General features: G+C 41.5%; 1 protein-coding gene across 3 annotated transcripts in view; it reads right to left on the reverse strand.

The window, feature by feature from the left end:
- KIF21B (kinesin family member 21B) overlaps window positions 1–21,800 on the reverse strand; it is a 456,179-nt gene that overhangs the window by 323,789 nt on the left and 110,590 nt on the right. For all 3 annotated transcript variants that reach the window (XM_073666619.1, XM_073666617.1, XM_073666618.1), the window contains exons 6-7: window positions 5,761–5,898; window positions 1,200–1,315 (exon numbers count right to left, since the gene is read on the reverse strand). In XM_073666619.1, coding sequence (XP_073522720.1) covers window positions 1,200–1,315; window positions 5,761–5,898 — 254 coding nt within the window. The remainder of the gene's footprint in view (window positions 1–1,199; window positions 1,316–5,760; window positions 5,899–21,800) is intronic.

Consider the following 21,800-nt stretch of genomic DNA (forward strand, 5'->3'; position numbering starts at 1 on the left):
CCCCTCCACACAAGCGGACCCTTTCCAAGGACGTTAATTCACGTCCTAATTAGTGATGAGCGAGTATGTTCTGTTAACCCTTTTGGCGAGCATGCTTGGGTGCTCGCCCAGTTTCTTCAGCGTGCTCGGGTGTTATGTTTTAGTCACTCCGTGCACATGATTTGTGACTGTTTGACAGCTTTAATACATGTGAGGAATGCCTAATAAACATGCATTCCTCACATGTATTAAAGCTGTTAAACAGTTGCAAATCATGTGCACGGCGTGACTCAAACACAACACCCGAGCACGCTGGAGATACTTGGAAAACACCCAAGCATGCTCGTAAATCTCGAGTAACAAGCATGCTCGCTCATCACTAGTCCTAATATTAGAAAAGGTATAATTTATTATTTCTCTGAAAAAAACAAAACAAATGCAGCATTGTAGAGGAAACCTGAGAGCTGAAACATGCTGCCCATGGATCAGGCAGCATATACTGTATCAGACAATGGCTGTATGATTTCATTAATGCACATTTGACACTAAGGCGTTTTGGAGAAAAAACATATTTTAAAAGCTGCCGGGGACTGAGCCACATAGGAGACTTGTCGTAAAGGCGGGTCCCCAGCGCCTTAACTCCACATGCTCGGCTAGAGTAACTAGTCTCTCCCTGTGTGAAAGTATATGGAGAGACCTGGGACTGTGAGTCATTGGCAGAGGGCATGGAAAGGCCGCCAGAGACCCGCCTTTCTGACTAGTCTACCATGTGGTTTGGTCCCCGGTGGCTTTTAAAGTAAGCTTTTACTTGAAACATTTGACAGTCAAATATATATGGCTGAAATCGTATAGAAAGTAGCATGGATCTGCTGTCAGGTTCTTTAAAGTAAAGCACTGTTCCCTATAATAAGGGAGCCAGCCTCTCAGTATTTCATGCTGCCTGCAGGTTAGTCCTATTATATGCAGCAATATGGATAACACAAACATATATACTTTTGCAACTTTTATGCTGCTTCTTTCTGTAAGCAATGTTCAAGCCTGTGGGTAAAGCATAGACATAGACAACATAGAAAGTAGTTTCAAGGTAGGGAAGCATAATGGATTTCAAAATTGTGTTTCAGATGCAAAATATAGCTGATAACTTATTTGTTCTACTGTATGTCCTATGCACTCTGCATGCAAGATATTGTATTTAAGTGCTAAGAAAGAACTTTGATTACCTGTTACCACCCAGTGAGTCCTGGAGTAATCGGGTCAGTTTGGAATCTCTGTAGGGAATATGAAGCACTTTCTTACTCTGGTCTCCCAAGGCACTGATAACATTCCCCAGCGCAAGCTGTTAAAAGACAGAGCCACAGTGCAATCTTTGTTAAAGTAACTCACACATATAAAAATTGTTAGCATCACATCCATACACTCATTGCAAGAAACTTACTATGTAAAATGTAGCTGGCAAAGAAGAAGACTGAAGTGGTAATAAACTGTCTCAACTGTCTCCACAGGTTCAGACCTGCTACTGTTAGATTGCAGGAATAAGAGCTTTAACCCTGCACCATAAAGTTATAACGGTGAAGTAAACTTACAGTGCTTGGTCATTATTGGGTACACAACTTATGTATGTGTTTGAGGGCAGGTTATTAATTATACCTTACATTGGAAGCTGCCGAAGATTGTTGATCTCTACCACTTAAAATATATGTATTCAGGGTGTGAGTAGTGTGAGATATATGGCCTGTGTATGAGAAGCTTGTTATGTACTGTATACAGTACAGACCAAAAGTTTGGGCACACCTTCTCATTTAAAGATTTTTCTGTATTTTCATGACTATGAAAATTGTACATTCACACTGAAGGCATCAAAACTATGAATTAACACATGTGGAATTATATACTTAACAAAAAAGTGTGAAACAACTAAAAATATGTCTTATATTCTAGGTTCTTCAAAGTAGCCACCTTTTGCTTTGATGACTGCTTTGCACACTCTTGGCATTCTCTTGATGAGCTTCAAGAGGTAGTAACCGGAAATGGTTTTCACTTCACAGGTGTGCCCTGTCAGGTTTAATAAGTGGGATTTCTTGCCTTATAAATGGGGTTGGGACCATCAGTTGTGTTGTGAAGAAGTCAGGTGGATACACAGCTGATAGTCCTACTGAATAGACTGTTAGAATTTGTATTATGGCAAGAAAAAAGCAGCTAAGTAAAGAAAAACGAGTGGCCATCATTACTTTAAGAAATGAAGGTCAGTCAGTGAAAGTGTCCCCAAGTGCAGTTGCAAAAACCATCAAGCGCTACAAAGAAACTGGCTAATATGAGGCCCACCCCAGGAAAGGAAGACCAAGAGTCACCTCTGATTCTGAGGATAAGTTTATCCGAGTCACCAGCCTCAGAAATTGCAGGTTAACAGCAGCTCAGATTAGAGACCAGGTCAATGCCACACAGAGTTCTAGCAGCAGACACATCTCTTCAACAACTGTTAAGAGGAGACTTTGTGCAGCAGGCCTTCATGGTAAAATAGCTGCTAGGAAACCACTGCTAAGGACAGGCAACAAGCAGAAGAGACTTGTTTGGGCTAAAGAACACACGGAATGGACATTAGACCAGTGGAAATCTGTGCTTTGGTCTGATGAGTCCAAATTTGAGATCTTTGGTTCCAACCACCATGTCTTTGTGCGACGCAGAAAAGGTGAACGGATGGACTCTACATGCCTGGTTCCCAACGTGAAGCATGGAGGAGGAGGTGTGATGGTGTGGGGGTGCTTTGCTGGTGACACTGTTGGGGATTTATTCAAAATTGAAGGCATACTGAACCAGCATGGCTACCACAGCATCTGGCAGCGGCATGCTATTACATCCAGTTTGCGTTTAGTTGGACCATCATTTATTTTTCAAAAGGACAATGACCCCAAACACACCTCCAGGCTGTCTATGGGCTATTTGACCAAGAAGGAGAGTGATGGGGTGCTATGCCAGATGACCTGGCCTCCACAGTCACCAGACCTGAACCCAATTGAGATGGTTTGGGGTGAGCTGGACCGCAAAGTGAAGGCAAAAGGGCCAACAAGTGCTAAGCATCCCTGGGAACACCTTCAAGATTGTTGGAAGACCATTTCCGGTGACTACCTCTTGTAGCTCATCAAGAGAATGCCAAGAGTGTGCAAAGCAGTCATCAAAGCAAAAGGTGGCTACTTTGAAGAACATAGAATATAAGAAGTGGAATTATATACTTAACAAAAAGTTTTGATGCCTTCAGTGTGAATGTACAATTTTCATAGTCATGAAAATACAGAAAAATCTTTAAATGAGAAGGTGTGTCCAAACTTTTGGTCTGTACTGTTTGTATATAGGTTATGATTTGAGGGCTCAGTCCTGCCAAGTCAAGGCTTTTGTCCCGACTTCCTCTCACTCTCACTCTTCTTCATCGCTCCGTAGCTCCTCTTCCAGGGGTGAGGCCAGCAGCTCTGCACTTACAGTATTTAAGTAAACAATTCTCTTCTTGTGATCTGGTCTCTCCGGAAATTGAACCCCCATAACATTACCATTGCAGTCAGCAGCTAAACTGATGAGCCACAGCCTGCACTAATCAGCTTAAGAGAATTTGGTATACTTGAGCTGCAATGCAGGCTCTGACATCGCAGGCAGATCAAACTGGTACATAAAAATATACTGCTATGTATAGATGTATCTCTATGTACCTGTATTCTACAGGGAAAATAAAAGCAAGACTCTTTTCTTCCTACAAAATTTAATTTGCTGTCCGTGAGAAAAACAGACAGCACTTGGACCAATGTTATTCAATGGGGCAGTATAGATGAGAGATTTTTTTCACTGCCCAAATCTGCGTGTGAAAAAAATCGCAGCATGCACTAGTTTCTTCAGTGTGTTGGATGAGACTCACCTATGCAAGTCTATGGATGAATGAAAAATATTGGATGCCATACAGAGTATAGCATCCAATTTATAACACAGAAAAGGGTCTTGTAAAATGATTAATAGCTGCAGTTATAACAAAAACTGATTGCACACAGACTGCACACGAATGATAAGTGAGAAAAAAATTGTCCCACTTTTCTGGATGAATGATTTTTTTATACGCTTGTGTGAACCTACCCTGAGTCAAGCTTTTTCTCCGGATCCTTTTTTTGCAGCAGTTCTGTTTTTCTGGTCCTACAAAAACTTGTGTGAACCTAGGCTAGTCTTTAGTATTACATTTCTAGTCTGGTATAAAGGCATATTTCTTTATTGTTTACATGGCTAATATTTCCAGTCTTTTTGTACATTATTAGTGTAGATCAATATTCCTAAGCCTCGGTGCAGTCGTTTCTGTCTGTGCTGCTCACCTCAACAGTGGTTCAACAATATGTGATAACAGATCATATATGATGTATAAATGATTGAAATGTACAGTATTATAACCCAGTACACTGTTGTCGTGTTATTGTAAAATGACCGCTTATAATGCCTTCAGATATACAGTAGTTGGGAAGGATCAAACACTTGGAAAAGTATTCGGCCCCTTAATTGACTACTATCATACTATATATTTTTGATTGCCGCAACATTGCAATAAAATAATATAAAAGGCGATCAAAACCTCGCATGTACCCCAAAATGGTCTCAGTAAAATGTCAGCTCAGGGTGCAAAAAATAAGCCCCCACACAGCCTCAGATCCTGAAAAATGAGTAGGTTACGGGTCTCTGAAAATCGTGACAAAAGCAAAAAATGTTTTTTGAAAAATTTCTGTATTTTTTTCACCAGTTAAAAAAAAACTGGACATGTTTGGTATCTACGTACTCGAAATGACCTGGGGAATCATATTTGTCAGGTCAGTTTTACCATATATTGAACATGTTAAATAATAAAAAAACATTATGGAATTGCATTTTTGTTTGCAATTCCGTTGCACTTGGAATTTTTTTCCTGTTTTCCAGTACGCTGTGTGACAGAATGAATGGTGTCATTCAATAGCACAACTCTTCCCGCCAAAACAACCCTCATATGGCTATTTATCTGGAAAAATAAAAAAGTTATGGCTCTTGGAAAAAGGAGAGGAAAAAACGAAAACGGAAAAACAGATAACCACCCGGGGAGAAGGGGTTAAAGACCTACATTACAGACCATGGGTAACAAGGCAGGTTAAAGCCTCTGAATGCAGATTTTCAAGGACAACATTTGGAAACTGGAATGGAGGAAGAAGGAGGGGGAGTAGATTCCAGCACAACCATATAGTAAAAAATGTGTAAACTTTATTTCAATTTCTTAAAAACAGTTTTAAAAGAAGCTGACGCGTTTCTGGCACTGAGTGTGCCCTTAATCATAGGAATTTGGAAAACTGATTGCCTTTTTTGTAGTTTGAAATCAGATTAGTAGATATGTGAGCAATAGTGTCAGACATGCTTATGGCCCCAATATGTTGTGTTCTTGGGAAAAGCATTGTATTATACTCTGGGTAATTTACCAGCTTATTAGCTGCAGAGACCTGCAAGATCAGTGAAATTGGGAGTCCAGTGTATTCATGATCTTGAGACTCACCCTGCCACTAATTTACAATGTTCTCCCTATCTACAGTACAAGGGAAATAGCTGTAAACCAGCTGCTTTAAAGAGTACTGAAACTAACAAATAGTTGGTTTAGCCAGAATGTAACATTTTACCCCAGGAATGACTTTAACTTACAAAAAAAAGCAAAAAATAAAACTCTGTTTCAAAAGGAGCCCCGACGGGCACATAAAGTATGAAGCTTGTTAGACAAAACCGGTCACACTAAGTGCATAAACTTACCAGTCCACAATTGATGGAGATTCCTTCCCTGGCTCTCTCTCCAGTTGCCCCAGTTCTTTTCAAACGCTCAGAACCAGCCAGATCCACAAAATGAAACTTTGCAGTGAGTGTTGTATACTCCAGCGATGGTGCATCTGCCTACAAAAGAAATAGCTTTAAGGGCGCAGTCAGACAGCCGTTACACATGGACGAGGATCGCATCGCAATACTCGGAATGGCCGGCGGTTCTCCTGACCCGAGCGTGACAGCTGCATAGAAATACATATAACCTACATAAGAAACTAGGAGTGATAAAGCCAGTATAACATCTAATAAACTTTATTACGTATGTATACAATAAAACATGACAAACACAATAACATGGAGATGCTAAAACAGAAGTATTACCAGGGTATTACTGTGCAAGAAACATATTCATCACAACTCGATTACACAAAATAGATTAATAATTTGATATATCTCATACACATAATGGTGGTGTGTAGCTCATAGTCCCTCCTGCATAATCTGCATAGAGAAAACCGCAGAGAATGATAGAAGAATTAGAAACGTGCGACCCACAAACACCTACAAGGGTCTCTCTATCAACAAAAAGAAACAAAATTCTCCCCCTGAGTATGAAGCAAAGGCTAAAAATAAGAATCTCGAGGTAATTAAGCTATCACTCCATCCACTTTCAGAGACACAATGTGAGCTGCTTAAATTGGGCTTAAATTTTGTACCGCCTAATAGCTTTGATTTTTTTAGTCATGAAAGACGTACATTTATTTTGCCGTAAATTAATATTGAAGAAGCTACATAATCATCCTGACCCGAGCTCTGGCCTGAATAGTGTGATGGAGAAGCAAGCCTTGGCAGCATTGGAAGAATTACTCAGGGAACAACAACCTGAAGTGGTAGGTACAGTTCCTCAGTAGGTTATACCAAGGTCACTTACCTTTTCCTCCTTGTCTATCTGTCCACAGGGTAGAAATATTTAGCAGGATTTGAATGATAATAGAGGATTTGAATGATATGCCTGGCGGTATCTGTGGGGACAATCTTACAGCTCCACAAAGAAAAGCTCTGGGAGAACTTCAATTACTGGATGATGTGGTCATTAAACCGGCAGACGAGGATGGGAATGTGGTGATGTGGCCGACTGAGAAATACGAGAGAGAAGCCTTTTGCCAATTGAGGAATAGGGATACCTATCGGGTACTCTCTCATAATCCCATTGTGACCTTTACCCATAAATTGGAGGTGATTTTGCAAAATGCCTTTGAGTCGGGTATTATTCCCAAGAAAATTCTGGATGGACTGCTGCCCAAATATCCTAGGGTGGCGACCTTCTACCTTTTACCAAAGGTGCACAAGGATACCACAAATCCCCCCACCACCCGGTCGTCCTATTGTCTCTGGCATAGGAGGGCTGTGTGAAAATGTCTGTAACTTTATCGACCATTATCTAAAACCTTTGGTTTTGAGACGCTGCCCTCCTATGTCAGAGAGACAACTGTTGTCCAAAATGTGTAGAAACCAGCTACACCAAAGCTACTGTTTGAAGAAGTCTGTCTAGAAATGGTCTTCATGGAAGAATTTCCTTCAAATGGAAATAAGGTCAAACAAATGCTGAGCAAATTTACTCTAATCAAATATATTTTATTCAAATTCTACTCAAATTTTACAAACATCCATAATCTCCAGAATATGGATTTTTTGTAATTCATTCTGTGCAAATTTAGCAAAAATGGCACTCATTTGAAGGCCATTTTGCTGAGCCATAGAAAGCTGGCAAAAAGTTAAAAAACTAAAAAAAAAAGTAATACTTACCTCACCGCTCACCTCTCCGGTCACCTCAGCAGCTTGCTGTCCTCCATATGGTCTTTGGTGTCTCATTTAACCACGCGCCGAAACCTCATGCTTCTTCGCATTAAGCCGGGACTTATAGCCACAACCAATTCTGCGATGTCTGTGCACATGCTTGTTTTAAGGTCACAACATCATGACTTCACAAGGTGCGTGCGCCGCATCCTTATTGACGGGCACTCTAAGTCACATCATGAAGTTGTGATAGAAGTAGCGACCTAGCATGAAAAGGTTTCAGCACGCAGCAGTGATAAAAGGCGCCGATGAACATGCAGGGGACAATGAGTAGCGAGGGTGACCAGAGACTATCACGTTTTTTTTTCTACATCTTATTTTTAATACACTCTGTGATCTCTCCAGACCCCAGAGCATATTAAGGGACCAGACCCAAGATGCTGCTAATCGAATTTCCCGGTAAAATCTGCACAATTTGGCAGACATGAATCTCATCAGATACGCTCATTTTTACAAGAAAGTACTGAAATATACATGAAAACATTGCAACTGGGTGCAGAAAAATGGCAGCAGGTGCTATGGACTGATGAGTCAAAAACATAAATATTTGGCTGTAATTTTTTGGCAGTTTTTTCACCAAAAGGTTAAAGAACGGTATAATAATGAATGTCTACGTGCAACAGTGAAGCAGAGTGGAAGTATTTTTGCAAACTTGGGGCTTGGGGCTGAATGTTAGCAAATGGAGTAGGGAATTTGGTCAAGATTAAAAGTAACCTTTCACGAGGTTTTCCCAATATGAACTAAGACCAACACCTTTAATGCCCTCCCTCTGCATGCAGATTCAAAAAATTGCTTTTACAACACCCGCTCTTACGGCATGGTCCGATGGATGTTGTTGGTCTTGGTTCTCTATCCCTGCAATCGCCGTCCTCCTGCCCTGCTTCATGTGGATGATGCATCCTACGTCACCCACACAGGGCATCCAATCTCACTCCTGCACAGGTGAACTTCGTTCTGCCCTGCTGAGGGCAGAACAGAGTACTGTAATATTCATGCACTGGCATTACTTCCGGGTCATCAGTACTCTTTGGCCTCTCCCAGCACATGTGCATTACAGTACTGTGCTCTACCCTTCGGTGTGGAAAACTATGGTGGTGAGCCTAAGACCAGGGCCGGCTCTAGGTTTTTGTGGGCCCTGGGCTAAAGGAGTCTCAGTGGGCCTCTTTAACACATACCACGATTCATGATGCACAGATACCGCAGAGAAATATATATATAGTACAATGCCAAAGATTTCACTTCTTACATTACATGACAGATATCTATTGTAAATTCCACAAGCTCAGAAACCGGCGAATCGCTGCATACAGAATACTGGCCCCCATAAAATGCTCCATACAGGATACTGGCCCCCATATAATGCTCCATACAGGATACTGGCCCCCATATAACGTTCCCTACAGAATACTGGCCCCCATATAACACTCCATGCAGGCTGTGCCCCCACATAATGCTCCATGCAGGCTGTTCCCCCACATAATGCCTTATGCAGGCTGTTCCCCCCACATAATGCGCCACGCAGGCTGTCCCCCCTTATAATGCCCCATGCAGGCTGTTCCCCTCATATAATGCCCCATGCGGTATGTCACCCCCCCCTTATAATGCATCATGTAGGATGTCACCCCCCCCTTTATAATGCCCCATGCATTATGTCACCCACCCTTATAATGCCCCATGCAGGGTGTCACCCCCCCTTATAATGCCCCATGCAGGATGTCACCACCCTCTTATACTGCCCCATGCAGGATGTCACACCCCCCCCTCCCTTATAATGCCCCATGCCTCCATACATTAAAAAAAAATCAAATACTCACCTCACTCCTCACCTGCTGCGCTGCTCAGCTCCGGACTCCAGCGTCGCCGGCGTCTTCCCGCTTTGCGCTGTGACGGCTCAGGAGAGAGCGCGGTGGAAAGACCGGAGCTGCTGCGGAGGCACGGGGAGAGGTAAGTATTGTTTCGCTGGCTGCCGGGGCTCTGAGCAAGCGGGGGGAGCGGGCGCCGACACCGCTCTCCTCCGCTCACGGGTCCCATAGCGCGGCGGGGTGCCCAACAGCGAGTGGGCCCCCCCACATGCTCAGGGCCCCGACATTTGCCTGGGTGCGCCGGGTGCTGACGACGGCCCTGCCTAACACCACAGATGTACGATGCTCTGTTAATCCCTCCATCAGTATGTTCTGCTGTTATCCACCAGACTATAAGATGCTATTCTGTATAGACCTAGCATTAGCATCAGGACATGTCCTAACTAGAGTAACCTCATGTGACTATCTACCCTACTCAGTCTCAGATCATGCCCATCACTCTGTGGCTCTTGATGGATTCCCCCTAAACCCATTAAGTGCATGAATCCTTTCTAATTTTCCCTCTTTCCTCCAGGGTTCCTCTACTCGGATCTGTTGAACCTTTTTTTTCCGCCAAAACAGTATGGATGCCACAATTTTGCAGTTATGGGATGCCTTCATGGAATTTGCATATGGGGTTCTTCCCACAGCAGTAAGGGTCCTGAGAAGAGTACATGCAACCAAGGAAGTGGAAGTGGATGCCTCAATTTTGCAGGTATGGGATGCCTTCTTGGCCTTTGCTTATGGGATTCTTGCCCCAGTGGTAAGGGTCCTGAGAAGAGTAGATGCATCAGAGGAAGTGCAGCACTATGAAACAGTGTTGTGAATTGAGATTCAGTTCCTCAAAAACTATACAGCAGAAACTAGATGCCATTGAGCAATTATGCTTATTCCCTCCTGGGTAGAGATAGGGAACAGACTAGGTTTTTATATATGAGACAGAAATTCTTTGAAACAGAGGAGCTGAAAATGCATATTCAGTCCATGACCAACAGCAGTGTTTGTAGTGTGAATAGTTGCAGAGAAGAGCTTGTTATGCTTACAGCTGACAAACAGTTAACCAGCAAACAAGAGGATAGTTTATGTCACTGTCAGTAGCATGTAAAGCTCCATAAACTAGTTCAATAGCCTATAGCAGAAGAAAGGTTAATCAGCAGGTCTAAGCCAGAAGGTAGAAGCAGATTGTAGAAACACCAGATGTTTTCAGAAGTTATAGCCAGCTGAGATAACTAATGAAGCACATAGTAATTGAGTACTAGCTTACTCAATACTCAGCCACAAATGGGTTTCAGAGTCGGCCTTAAAATGGCTTGGGTGATGTCAATGGGGGCCACCGGGCAACTAGTAAAACCCAATATGGACAACAGGAAAGAGCCGAAGCCACAGTAAAAGGATATATGAAAAGTATTTGGAATGTTTTAACATTGAAGGTTGTTTCTTTTATTTAGACCTACTGTACATATCGTCTCAGAGACCCAAATTTGTTTTTTATAAAAAAGAAGCTTGCAATGGAAGATTTGAACCCCCTTTCTAGATTCTCTTTAACCCCTTTCTGACATTGTGCGTAATAATGTGTCCCTGTGCCCTGGGCCTTATTGGCCAGGTACGTATTATTACGCCATGGCGATCACGCCCGCACACATGCTGTGCGGGCGCGATCGCCGCCGGGTGTCAACTGATTCTGACAGTTGACACCCGGCACTCAGTGCCAGGAGAAGTGCCTGCACCGCTCCCGGCACTTTAACCCCTAAATGCTGTGATCGCTGCAATTGCAGCATTTAGCGAGCGAGCAGAGGGACAAAAACCCCTCTGCTCTTGGATCGGAGACCCCACAGTGCGGGGTCCCGATCGTTGCCATGGTGACTCGATGTCGTCAGGACAACATCCAGGTCACCAGGCACCAGCAAGTTAGTTTGATCATGCGCAGTGCATGGTCAAACTAACTTGTGTCTCCAGCACTGACAGGTTATAATGTATAGCAGTGATCGTAAAGTGCTGCGAAATACAGTATGTTGGCGCTATATAAATAAAAGTTATTATTATTATCCTGCACTGCTATGCATTAAAACATCGATCAGACTGCAGACAGTGAAAGTCCCATACTGGGACTAAGTAAAAAAGGTGAAAAAAAAAAGTTAAAAAAAAGTTGTAAAAATATTTTTTTAAAATAAAAAATATATAAATATATATTTATATATTGTATCCATAAATAAATATTATTATGAAAAAAAACAACAATAAAAGTACACATATTTGGTATTGCCGCATTCGACCGACCTGACCTATAAAACTTTCCCTTTAGTTAACCCCTTTAGTGAACACTGTAAAAAAATAAATAAAAACAAAGCACTGTTTTTTGCTTCAAAATCATACCGCCAAACAAAAAGGGGAATAAAACACAATCAAAAAGATGAATGTAAATAAAAATGGTACTGCTGAAAACGTCATCTTGTCCAGCAAAAAACAAACCATCATACAGCTCCATTGGCCGAAAAATAAAAAAGTTATAGCTCTCAGAATAAAGGGATGCAAAAAATTTTTTTTCCTATAAAATAGTTTTTAATGCGTAAAAGCGCCGAAACATTAAAAAAAACATAGAAATGTAGTATCGCTGTTAACGTACTGACCTGAACAATAAAGCTTCCTTATCGATTTTACCACACGTGGAACGGCATAAAAAAAAAAAAAAAAAACAATTCCTGAGTTGTCGGTTTTTATTTATTCTAGCTCCCAAAAATCGGAATAGGAAGCGATCAAAAAATGTCACATGCCCGAAAATGGTGCCAATAAAATCGTCAACTTGTCCAGCAAAAAACAAGCCCTTACATGACTCTGTTGACTGAAATATAGAAAAATTATAGCTCTCAAAATATGACGATGCAAAAAAAAGTCAAAAACTAAAAAAGGGTTTTTTAGTGCGTGACAGCAGCATCTGAATCTGGTATCGCTGTAATCGCACCGAGCTGAAGAATAAAGTTGTCTAATCACTTACCCCACATGAGGAACAGAGTAAAAAATAAATAAAACCAATCCTTCACCTGCTGCTGATTTGTTCATTCTGCCTCCCAAAGATCGCAGTAAGGCTCGGGTCACATTTATCCTGCCCTCTGCGCTGAGCGCTTACACTAGGGTTTCTGCGTAAATCTCTGAAATACATGATTCAGACTCAAACCCCAGAGGAAGATTCCCTGCAATGAGACAGATGGAGGCACCGTGGACACCGTCTGGCCTGTGATCCCACGGTGTCCGTGTTTTTATATGGCGTGCATAAAAGTGCCGTTGGCCACAGTTTTGTGAACCTCTGAAAAAACGGACACCGCTAAACAGAGGTCAGACGGAGTCCAGAGTAACTCTGCTGCCTCATTATAGTGAATGTATCCCTCGGGATAGGGTTGGGGTTGTGTTAGGGTTAGGATTAGGGTTCTGTTAAGGATAGGATTAGGGTTGTGTTAGGGTTGTGTTGGGGTTAGAGTTGTGTTAGGGTTAGGATTGTGTTAGGATTAGGGTTGTTAGGGTTGTGTTACGGTTAGGGTTGTATTAGGGTTAGGGTTGTGTTAGGGTTACGGTTAGGATTAGGGTTGTGTTAGGGTTGTATTAGGGTTGGGTTTAGAGTTGTGTTGGGTTTGGGATTTTTTCAAACGTAAAGAAAAAAAATGATGACGATATGGCGTCTAGTGTTGAGCACAAGTGCTCTCTACTTGAGTTTGCATCGAGTGCTTGGGTATACACCGAGTATCGTGGGTGCTCGAGTGACATGCTCGATTCCCCGCCCCGCATGTTTCACAGCTGTTATACAGCCTGCCATACATGAGCAATCACCGCATGTTTTTTTTTTGGGTGTCTAACAACCGTGAAACATACAGGGCGGGGACTCGAGTATGTCACTCGAGCACCCGCGATACATGGTGTATACCTGAGTACCCGATGCAAACTCAAGTAGCAAGTACTTGCGCTCAATACAAATGACAACATATTCAATATGATGACCTAATTTTATCAAATTCTGTTTCGTACCCCTGGGTTCAAAATGTTCACTATACCCCTTGATAAAATCCTTGAGGGGTGTAGTTTCCAAAATGGGGTCACTTGTGGGGGGTTTCCACTGTTTAGGTACATCAGGGGCTCTCCAAACCCGACATGGCCTCCTTTCCTGATTCCAGCCAATTTTGTGTTCAAAAAGTCACACAGTGCTCCTTCCCTTCTGAACTCTGCCGTGCACCCAAACAATGTATTTTCCCCACATATGGGGTATTGGCATACTCAGGAGAAATTGTACAACAATTTTTGGCGTCTATTTCTCCTCTTACCTTTGTGAAAATAAAAAATTGGGGCTAAAAGATCATTTTTGTGGAAAAAGTTAAGTTGTTTTTTTTTCACGGCTCCATGTTATAAACTTTTGTAAAGGTCCTGGGGGTTCAAGGTGCTCACCACACATCTAGATAAGTTCTTTGAGGGGTCTAGTTTCCAAAATGGCATCACTTGTGGGGGGTTTCCACTGTTTAGGCACATCAGGGGCTTCCCAAAACGCGACATGGCGTCCGCTAATTATTCAAGCAAATTTTACATTCAAAAAGTCAAATGGCGCTCCTTCCCTTCCGAACTCTGCCATGTGCCGAAACAGTGGTTTTCCCCCACATATGGGGTATCGGCGTACTCAGGAGAAATTGCACAACAAATGATATGGTGCAATTTCTCCTGTTACCCTTATGAAAATGCAAAATTGGGGGCTGAAACATTTTTGTGGGAAAAATGTGAAAATTTTATTTTTATGGCTCAATGTTAGAAACTTCTGTGAAGCACCTCGGGGTTCAAGGTGCTCACCACACATCTAGATAAGTTCCCTAAGGGGTCTAGTTTCCAAAATGGTGTCACTTGTGGGGGGTTTCCACTGTTTAGGCATATCAGGGGCTCCCCAAAGGCAACATGGTGTCCACTAATTATTCAAGCAAATTTTACATTCAAAAAGTCAAATGGCGCTCCTTCCCTTCTGAGACCTGCCGTGCGCCCAAACAGTGGTTTTCCCTGACATGTGGGGTATTGGCGTGCTCAGGAGAAATTGCACAACAAATTTTGGGGTTCATTTTTTCCTGATACCCTTGCAACAATAAAAAAGTTTGGGTCTAAATTAACATTCTTGAAAAAAAAAAGTTAAATGTTCATTGTTTTGTTCCACATTCCAAAAATTCCCGTGAAGCACCTGAAGGGTTAATAAACTTCTTGAATGTGGTTTTGAGCACCTTGAGGGGTGCAGTTTTTAGAATGGTGTCACTTTTGGGTATTTTCTGTCATAAAGGCCCGTCAAAGTCACTTCAAATGTGATGTGGTCCCTAAAAAAATGGTTTTGTAATTTTTTTTGGAAAAATGAGAAATCGCTGGTCAACTTCTAACCCTTATAACTTCCTAACAAAAAAAATGTTGGTTCCAAAATTGTGCTGATGTAAAGTAGACATGTGGGAAATGTTATTTATTAACTCTTTTGTGTGACATATTTCTCTGATTTAACGGCATGAAAATTCAAAGTTTGAAAATTGCGAAATTTTCACAATTTTCGCCAAATTTCAGATTTTTTCACAAATAAATGCAAGTCATATCAAATACATTTTACCATAACCATGAAGTACACTATGTCAAATATGTCATGAAAAAACATTCTCAGAATCAGGGGGATCCGTTGAAGCGTTCCAGAGTAATTACCTCATAAAGTGACAGTGGTCAGAATTGTAAAAATTGACCTGGTCATTAACGTGCAAACAACCTTCAAGGTTAAAGGGGTTAATGTAAGCAGAGAGAAAGAGGATAAAGTCTCCCTCTGGTGGCTCAGTGCCTGAAAGAAGGCAAAAAAGACATCTGTGAAGTCTAGGTAAAGAGCAGTCAAATTTCAGGCAATGGAGGTAGAACAGAGTTTCAGAGAAAGTGGTTGACTTAGAGCTTTAATGTAATTTTGAAAACAAGATGACACCCATTGGGTAATCTATTAGCCTGAAAAAGTCCAATAGTCTATGGAAGTATGAAAATCAATCAATAAAGCCAAAAAGTGGAAACTCCCATATGTGATAGAGGTAAAAAGTTTTTTTTTTTAATTTAACAAATATTCAAGAAACATACACAATAAAAACACTTTAAAAGGGAGAAAACTACTGCAAAAGGCAAGTCACAGGTAAATAAAGATTAAATCATCGATTGGTGTTATTAGAAGTGCAAAAAGAATCCATTTGGAGAAAGCTGCTCAAAATCATCAAAATCATAAATAAATAGATAAATTACCCCACAAAAAATATAGGTGATTAATAAAATTATAAGCAAACTATTGCACAATGTCCCTATCAAGTATAAATGTTAAATTAATTATTCAGATTACAAATGTGCAACTATAACAAATCTATGTGACTAAATAACAAAAGTAGAGCAAAAATTGTACATCTGGCTCCCCCATCTAGTGGAGCCAGATGGAACTGCAGTCAAAATGTAATTATGCAATAAATGATAGTGGCTGTAGATCTAAGTGTCAATGCTTCTCTCTGAAGAAGCAACTACGCGAAACACACGTTAGAGGGGTGCAAGTCCTGGTAAATATAATGTCCTTATGATTGGAAGTGTTTTACTATGAGCCTGTAAAAGTGGCTTAATACCTCTGAACATGTTGTTGACAACAGTGACCTGGGGGTCAGAAATGCTTCCTGGGGCGATCGCCATGCTGTCTGCCTAGCCTTTGCTAGCTATTAAAATAGGGGGGACCCCACGTCATTTTTGGGGGGGTCCCCATTTTAATAGCTAGTAAAGGCTAGGTATTCAGCTGGGGGCTGATATTAGTAGCCTGGGAAGCTCCGTGGGTATTACCCCCTTCCCAGGCTTCAAACATCTGCCCCAGCCGTCTGCTTAACCTCCGCTAGAGACTAAAATTACGGGGAACCCCACGCCAATTGTTTTTTTAATAAATCCTTTATTTTAACACTAAATGACAAGTACAGTAATCAACACTATCACTGTACTTATTATATATGTGACTGACATGTTTCTATCTATCTAATCTATGTGTGATGCTCTATTCTTTCTGTTCTAAATTGTCTGGTACCGGTGTATGCTGCTGATGAATTGCCGGACGGCTTTTTTAAAGAGACAAAAACACTTATTTTTTTTTAATAAATCCTTTATTTTAACACTAAATGACAAGTACAGTAATCAACACTATCATTGTACTTCTTATATATGTGAGTGACATGTTTCTATCTATCTAATCTATGTGTGATGCTCTATTCTTTCTGTTCTAAATTGTCGGGTACCAGTGCATGCCGCTGATGAATTGCCAGCCGGCTTTTTTAAGGAGATGAGTGCATGAAAATCGGAGGGCACTAGTGTGTTCCAAGTGCCCTGCTATGTTTTTCATGCACCCTCCTATATACCCTGCATGCCTGTCTGCCTATATATTCTGCCTGCCTGACGTTTAATTGAGCACCGTTCCCATTGATTTGAGCAATTTTTGACCTTCTGCAGACCGCCGGGGAGGACCACCAGAAAAATGCTCGAGTTTCCCATAGACTTACATTGGGCTCGTTGCTTGGGTCGAGCACCTGAGTATCACGGCGAGCTCGGCCTGAGCTTCGAGCACCCGAGCATTTTAGTGCTCGCTCATCACAATTATTTAACTGTTTATACGTTAAAGGGACATTGTGCAAGTGTTTGCTTAGAATTTTGTTAATCACCCATATTTTTATGGGGTAATTTATCTATTTATTTATAATCCTGATGTAAATTTGTGTCAAGCAGCTTTCTGCATATGGATTCAGTCTTTCTGCACTTCTTATAACACCAGTCGATGATTTAATCTTTATTTGCCTGTGACTTTCCTTTTGCAGTAGTTTTCCCCTTTTTGTTTTTATTGTGTATGTTTCTTGAGTATTTATTAAATGAAAAAAAAACTTTTTACCTCTATGACATATGGGAGTTTCCTCTTTTTGGCTTTATCCATTCCGTAATCTGGTTGGATGACAAGTCACTGACATAAGCAAGTACCAAAAGAACCAGTGCATTTGAAGGTGGTAAAAATAACAAAATAATGTCCTCAATGTGTAGTTCTCCAATCTAAAGAGTCCTTTTCTCACCAGGAATTGAGGAACTATTCATGGAAAATAGCTTCAGAGGCATAGGCAGAGAAACAAAAGGAATTTCAACCTTTTAGTCAGAGAGAACGCAATAAAATTCTCTACAGCTTCATAATCAATGAATTCTTGTCCCGTGTATGCAGAAGAAATAAAATAAAGGGACACAGGTATAAGCAATTTATCTTTAGTGGAGGATGGAGTTAACCCAAAGATCTTCTTCACACAGGGCCTGAAGTTTCTCTATTTTTCCTTCAGTTTGGAACAATGTATGTGAGAATGATCTTTTTCACCAAAATATAAACAATGTCCTTCAGTAAGGTGAGATGATCCTTCAGCTGATAACAATGTCTTACATCAGATTTGTATGGGTTTTGGTACAAACACACTGGAACAAGGTTTTGAAGACACTCTGGAATATGGGATATGATCACCAGGACTTACAGGAAGAGGAACAAATTTTAAGCTAGACCAGTAATCAACTGCAAATTATTAATCTCTCCACATATACTTTGACCAATATTGAGAGGTCGGTATTACAAAAGGGATTGACCTTTTGCCTATGATACCTGTTAATAAATTTACTTTGTTCAAGGATCTTTACCTGTTTTGTAGGAAAATCATCTTTAAAGTTATTTATAATAAACCCGACCTGTTGTCTGAATTCTCCTCTCCGACTGATAGACAAGTCCTTTTGGACTTGTTAGAATTGCTACAGGAAAACCAGGTTAATCAAGGTAGGCCCAAATTCCCACACCGGTTACCTTCTAAGACCTTACCGTCATCTATGGTCCCTGCAGTCTCATCCTTTTTCGAGGTTATGAAAGATGAGATAAAGAGGATGCCCACCAATAACATTTCTTATCAGAACTTGACCCCCCACAGAAAAACGTGCTCTCCTTAATATCCAAAAGAATCAGGAATTTTTGATTAAGGAGGCAGATAAGGGGGGCAATATTGTTTTGTGGCCTAGACATTTATATATCGCTGAGGTTCAGAGACAACTTGGTAACAACAATTATTATCTTAAGCTCCTCTCCGATCCTACAGATTTTTTCTGTCAAACTGGAACACTTATTATTTAGGACTTTCGCTATGGGTATAATAAACAACAAAAGGAATATACTGTATGCTTGTTAAAAAGCCAATAATACCAACTTATTACATCTTGCCCAAAGTTCACAAAAATTTGAAAAGCCCCCTAGGTAGACCAATTGTGTCGGGAATTGGAGGTATCTGTGAAAAAGCTTATATTTACATTGATTACTTCTTACAACCACTTGTCTCTAACCTGCCCTCTTATCTCAGGGATTCGTCCCATCTGATCCCGATCTTGGACTGCTTGAATCTACCTGACAAAATTCTACTCATAACCATTGATTTTGAATCGCTGTAATCGAATATAGCGCATAAAGATGGACTGGCAGCAGTGCTATATTTTTTGGACTCTATGAGTGGAGATAACCGTTTACATTATTCTTTTATTGTGGACCTCCTTGATTTTGTGCTTACCCACAATTATTTTGTTTTTGATTATACTTTCTATCGTCAGATTTCCAAAACTGCCATGGGTGAGCAATGTGCGCCCTCCTTTGCCAACCTATTTATGGGATGGTGGGAGGGCGCACATGTGTACCCTACACCTGAATTTACCAAACATGTCTGTAAATGGTTCAGTTTTATAGACGATATTTTTGTAGTTTGGACAGGGACTGAGAGGCACTTATCTTCATTGATAGACTAAATAAAAATTACCTCAATATATCCATCTTACCTTTCATATGTCTCCCACTGTAGTTACTTTCCTGGATTGGGAGATTAAGGTGATGGGTAATTCCCTGATGACCAAACTATACAGAAAGGTGACGGCAACAAACAGTCTCCTCTACAACCAAAGCTTTCACCCAAAAAATCTAAAGGACGGTATACCAGTGTGACAATTTTCACGGGTCAAGAGGAACTGTTCGGTGTCAGAGGACTATAAAGTTGAGGCCAGGAATCTAATGTCTCGATTTTGCGAAAGAGGATACCCGAAGTCGGTGGTACCCAAGGCGCACCAGAAGATCTTTGTTAAACCATGAGAATTATTTTTACAACCTCGTGTGAAAACAGAAGACTCACAAATCAGGTTCATCACCAGGTTTAACAACCAGTGGAAAGAATTTGATAGTTTGTTCCGTCAACATTGGAGTATTCTCAAGACGGATAACCGACCTACACCAGCAGATGACATTGCTCCCCAAACTATCACTGATTGTGGAAACTTCACACTAGACCTCAAGCAGCTTGGATTGTGTGCCTCTCCACTCTTCCTCCAGAAAATGAAAATTGGAACTCTGGGACCTTGTGAAGTGTGTCAATGACTGCCTTCTGGACATCTGTCAAGTCAGCAGTCTTCCCCATGATTGTGGAGCCTACAGAAAACAGACTAAGGGACCTTTTTAAACACTTAGGAAGCCTTTGAAGGTGTTATTTGTTAATTATTCTAATTTACTGAGATAATGACTTTTGTGTTTTCATTGGCTGTAAGCCACAATCATCAACATTAACAGAAATAAACACTTGAAATAGATCACTCTGTTTGTAATGACTCTATATAATATATGAGTTTCACTTTTTGTATTGAAGAACTGAAATAAATTAACTTTTTGATGGTATTCTAATTTAGTGAGATGCATCTGTATATTCATTTACCTGCATGTAGTAGGTTCTTTGTCACCTCAGTTATTATACCTGAACCTGTGTCTGTGATTTTCTAGGGCAATTTTTTGCCTATTTTAAATGTTTTTATCTTTTGTGTCTGTGGCTGTTCACATAATCACACAAGTTTGAAGCAGTCTGTCTATGTGGGCTGAGAGGATTATACACAGCCCGGACAATCTCTGTTGGGGTAGTGCAAGTTGTATAACCAGTACAGATAAGTATTCCATATCCAAAGACAAGGGTGTTGATGCCGCTACACCTTCAAAATCCATGGTCTGATTATTTTGCTATGTTCTCACCTAGAGAGATGGATTATCTAAACTGCAGGTCAGGGTGAACAACACAGACAAAAGGCGATGGCACACTGGGCAGGACTTGCATGATGGGATGTAGAACAGTAAGGATAAGAACAGAAGGCAGACCAGTGGAGTAGGAAATACCAGAAGACACAGAGCTAGGAGTGTAGACAAACACCGGAAGTTATGTAGTCAGTTCAGAACCAGCATCAACATTTATAGTGTGAAAAGTTCCAGAGAAGCTGATCGTTATGCTTACAATAAACAAAGGATTAATCTGCATGCCTGAGTCAGGAAGTAGATGCAGATTGGTGTTCAACTCTTAACTGGACATATACAAGGCCGATAGATTGGGTCTACAGATTCGCTGCTGGCCATTGAAATGGGCTGGCAGAAAAACATCGTAAAAGCTAGGTTCAAAGTCAAAGAACAAAGACAGAACTATCAGGCAGAGGCAAAGGTCAAAACAATCTGAGGTCAGTAAATATACACAGGTTCAGTGAAACAGAGATATAGGGGCAGAACCAGTGCCAGGTATAACCTTTAACTGGCAAGTGGAGGCAGGGACTAGAGTTTTGTATATTGAGAGCACCGCTCAAGGCTCACAGAAGGAAGTTAATGAGAACCATGTTCAGAAATTAATGACCAAGATCCATGCCAGGATGGCACCACAAGTCCCATAAATCAAATAGAGCAGCTGCATTGTGTAACGGGTCTGGGAGGCGGAACCTCTGAGCTACTATACAAGGGGGCAGTCCTTGTAAGGGAGCGGGTGGCGACCAGGCAGGCAGTCACAGCAGGTGACCGGGACAGTCTCTGGAAGAACGGGCAGGAGATCACGACAAGTGACTGGGGCAGTCTCTGGGTGAACGGGCAGATGGTCACGGCAAGTGACCGGGACAGTCTCTGGAAGAACGGGCAGGAGATCACGGCAAGTGACTGGGGCAGTCTCTGGGTGAACGGGCAGGTGGTCACGGCAAGTGACCGGGGCAGTCTCTGGGTAAAGGGTTGGTACGACCTGTGGCGGCTGATGGTAGACTTGAGCTCCCAGGTGAGCAGGCGAGAGTCTCTGGATAAACGGGTGGTCACAGCATGTGACGGCGGAGCCTCCAGGAAGACCAACAGACAGGCGGCAGATGAGCGCTCCCAGGAGAGCGGGCAGAAGTCTCTGGACAGGCGGGTGGTCACAGCACGTGACGGCAGAGCCTCCAGGTAGGCTAGCAGACAGGCAGCAGATGAGC

Source organism: Phyllobates terribilis, unplaced genomic scaffold (genome assembly GCF_046119375.1).
Source record: "Phyllobates terribilis strain yellow unplaced genomic scaffold, ASM4611937v1 Scaffold_2__4_contigs__length_985480577, whole genome shotgun sequence".
In the NCBI taxonomy this organism is placed as follows: domain Eukaryota; kingdom Metazoa; phylum Chordata; class Amphibia; order Anura; family Dendrobatidae; genus Phyllobates; species Phyllobates terribilis.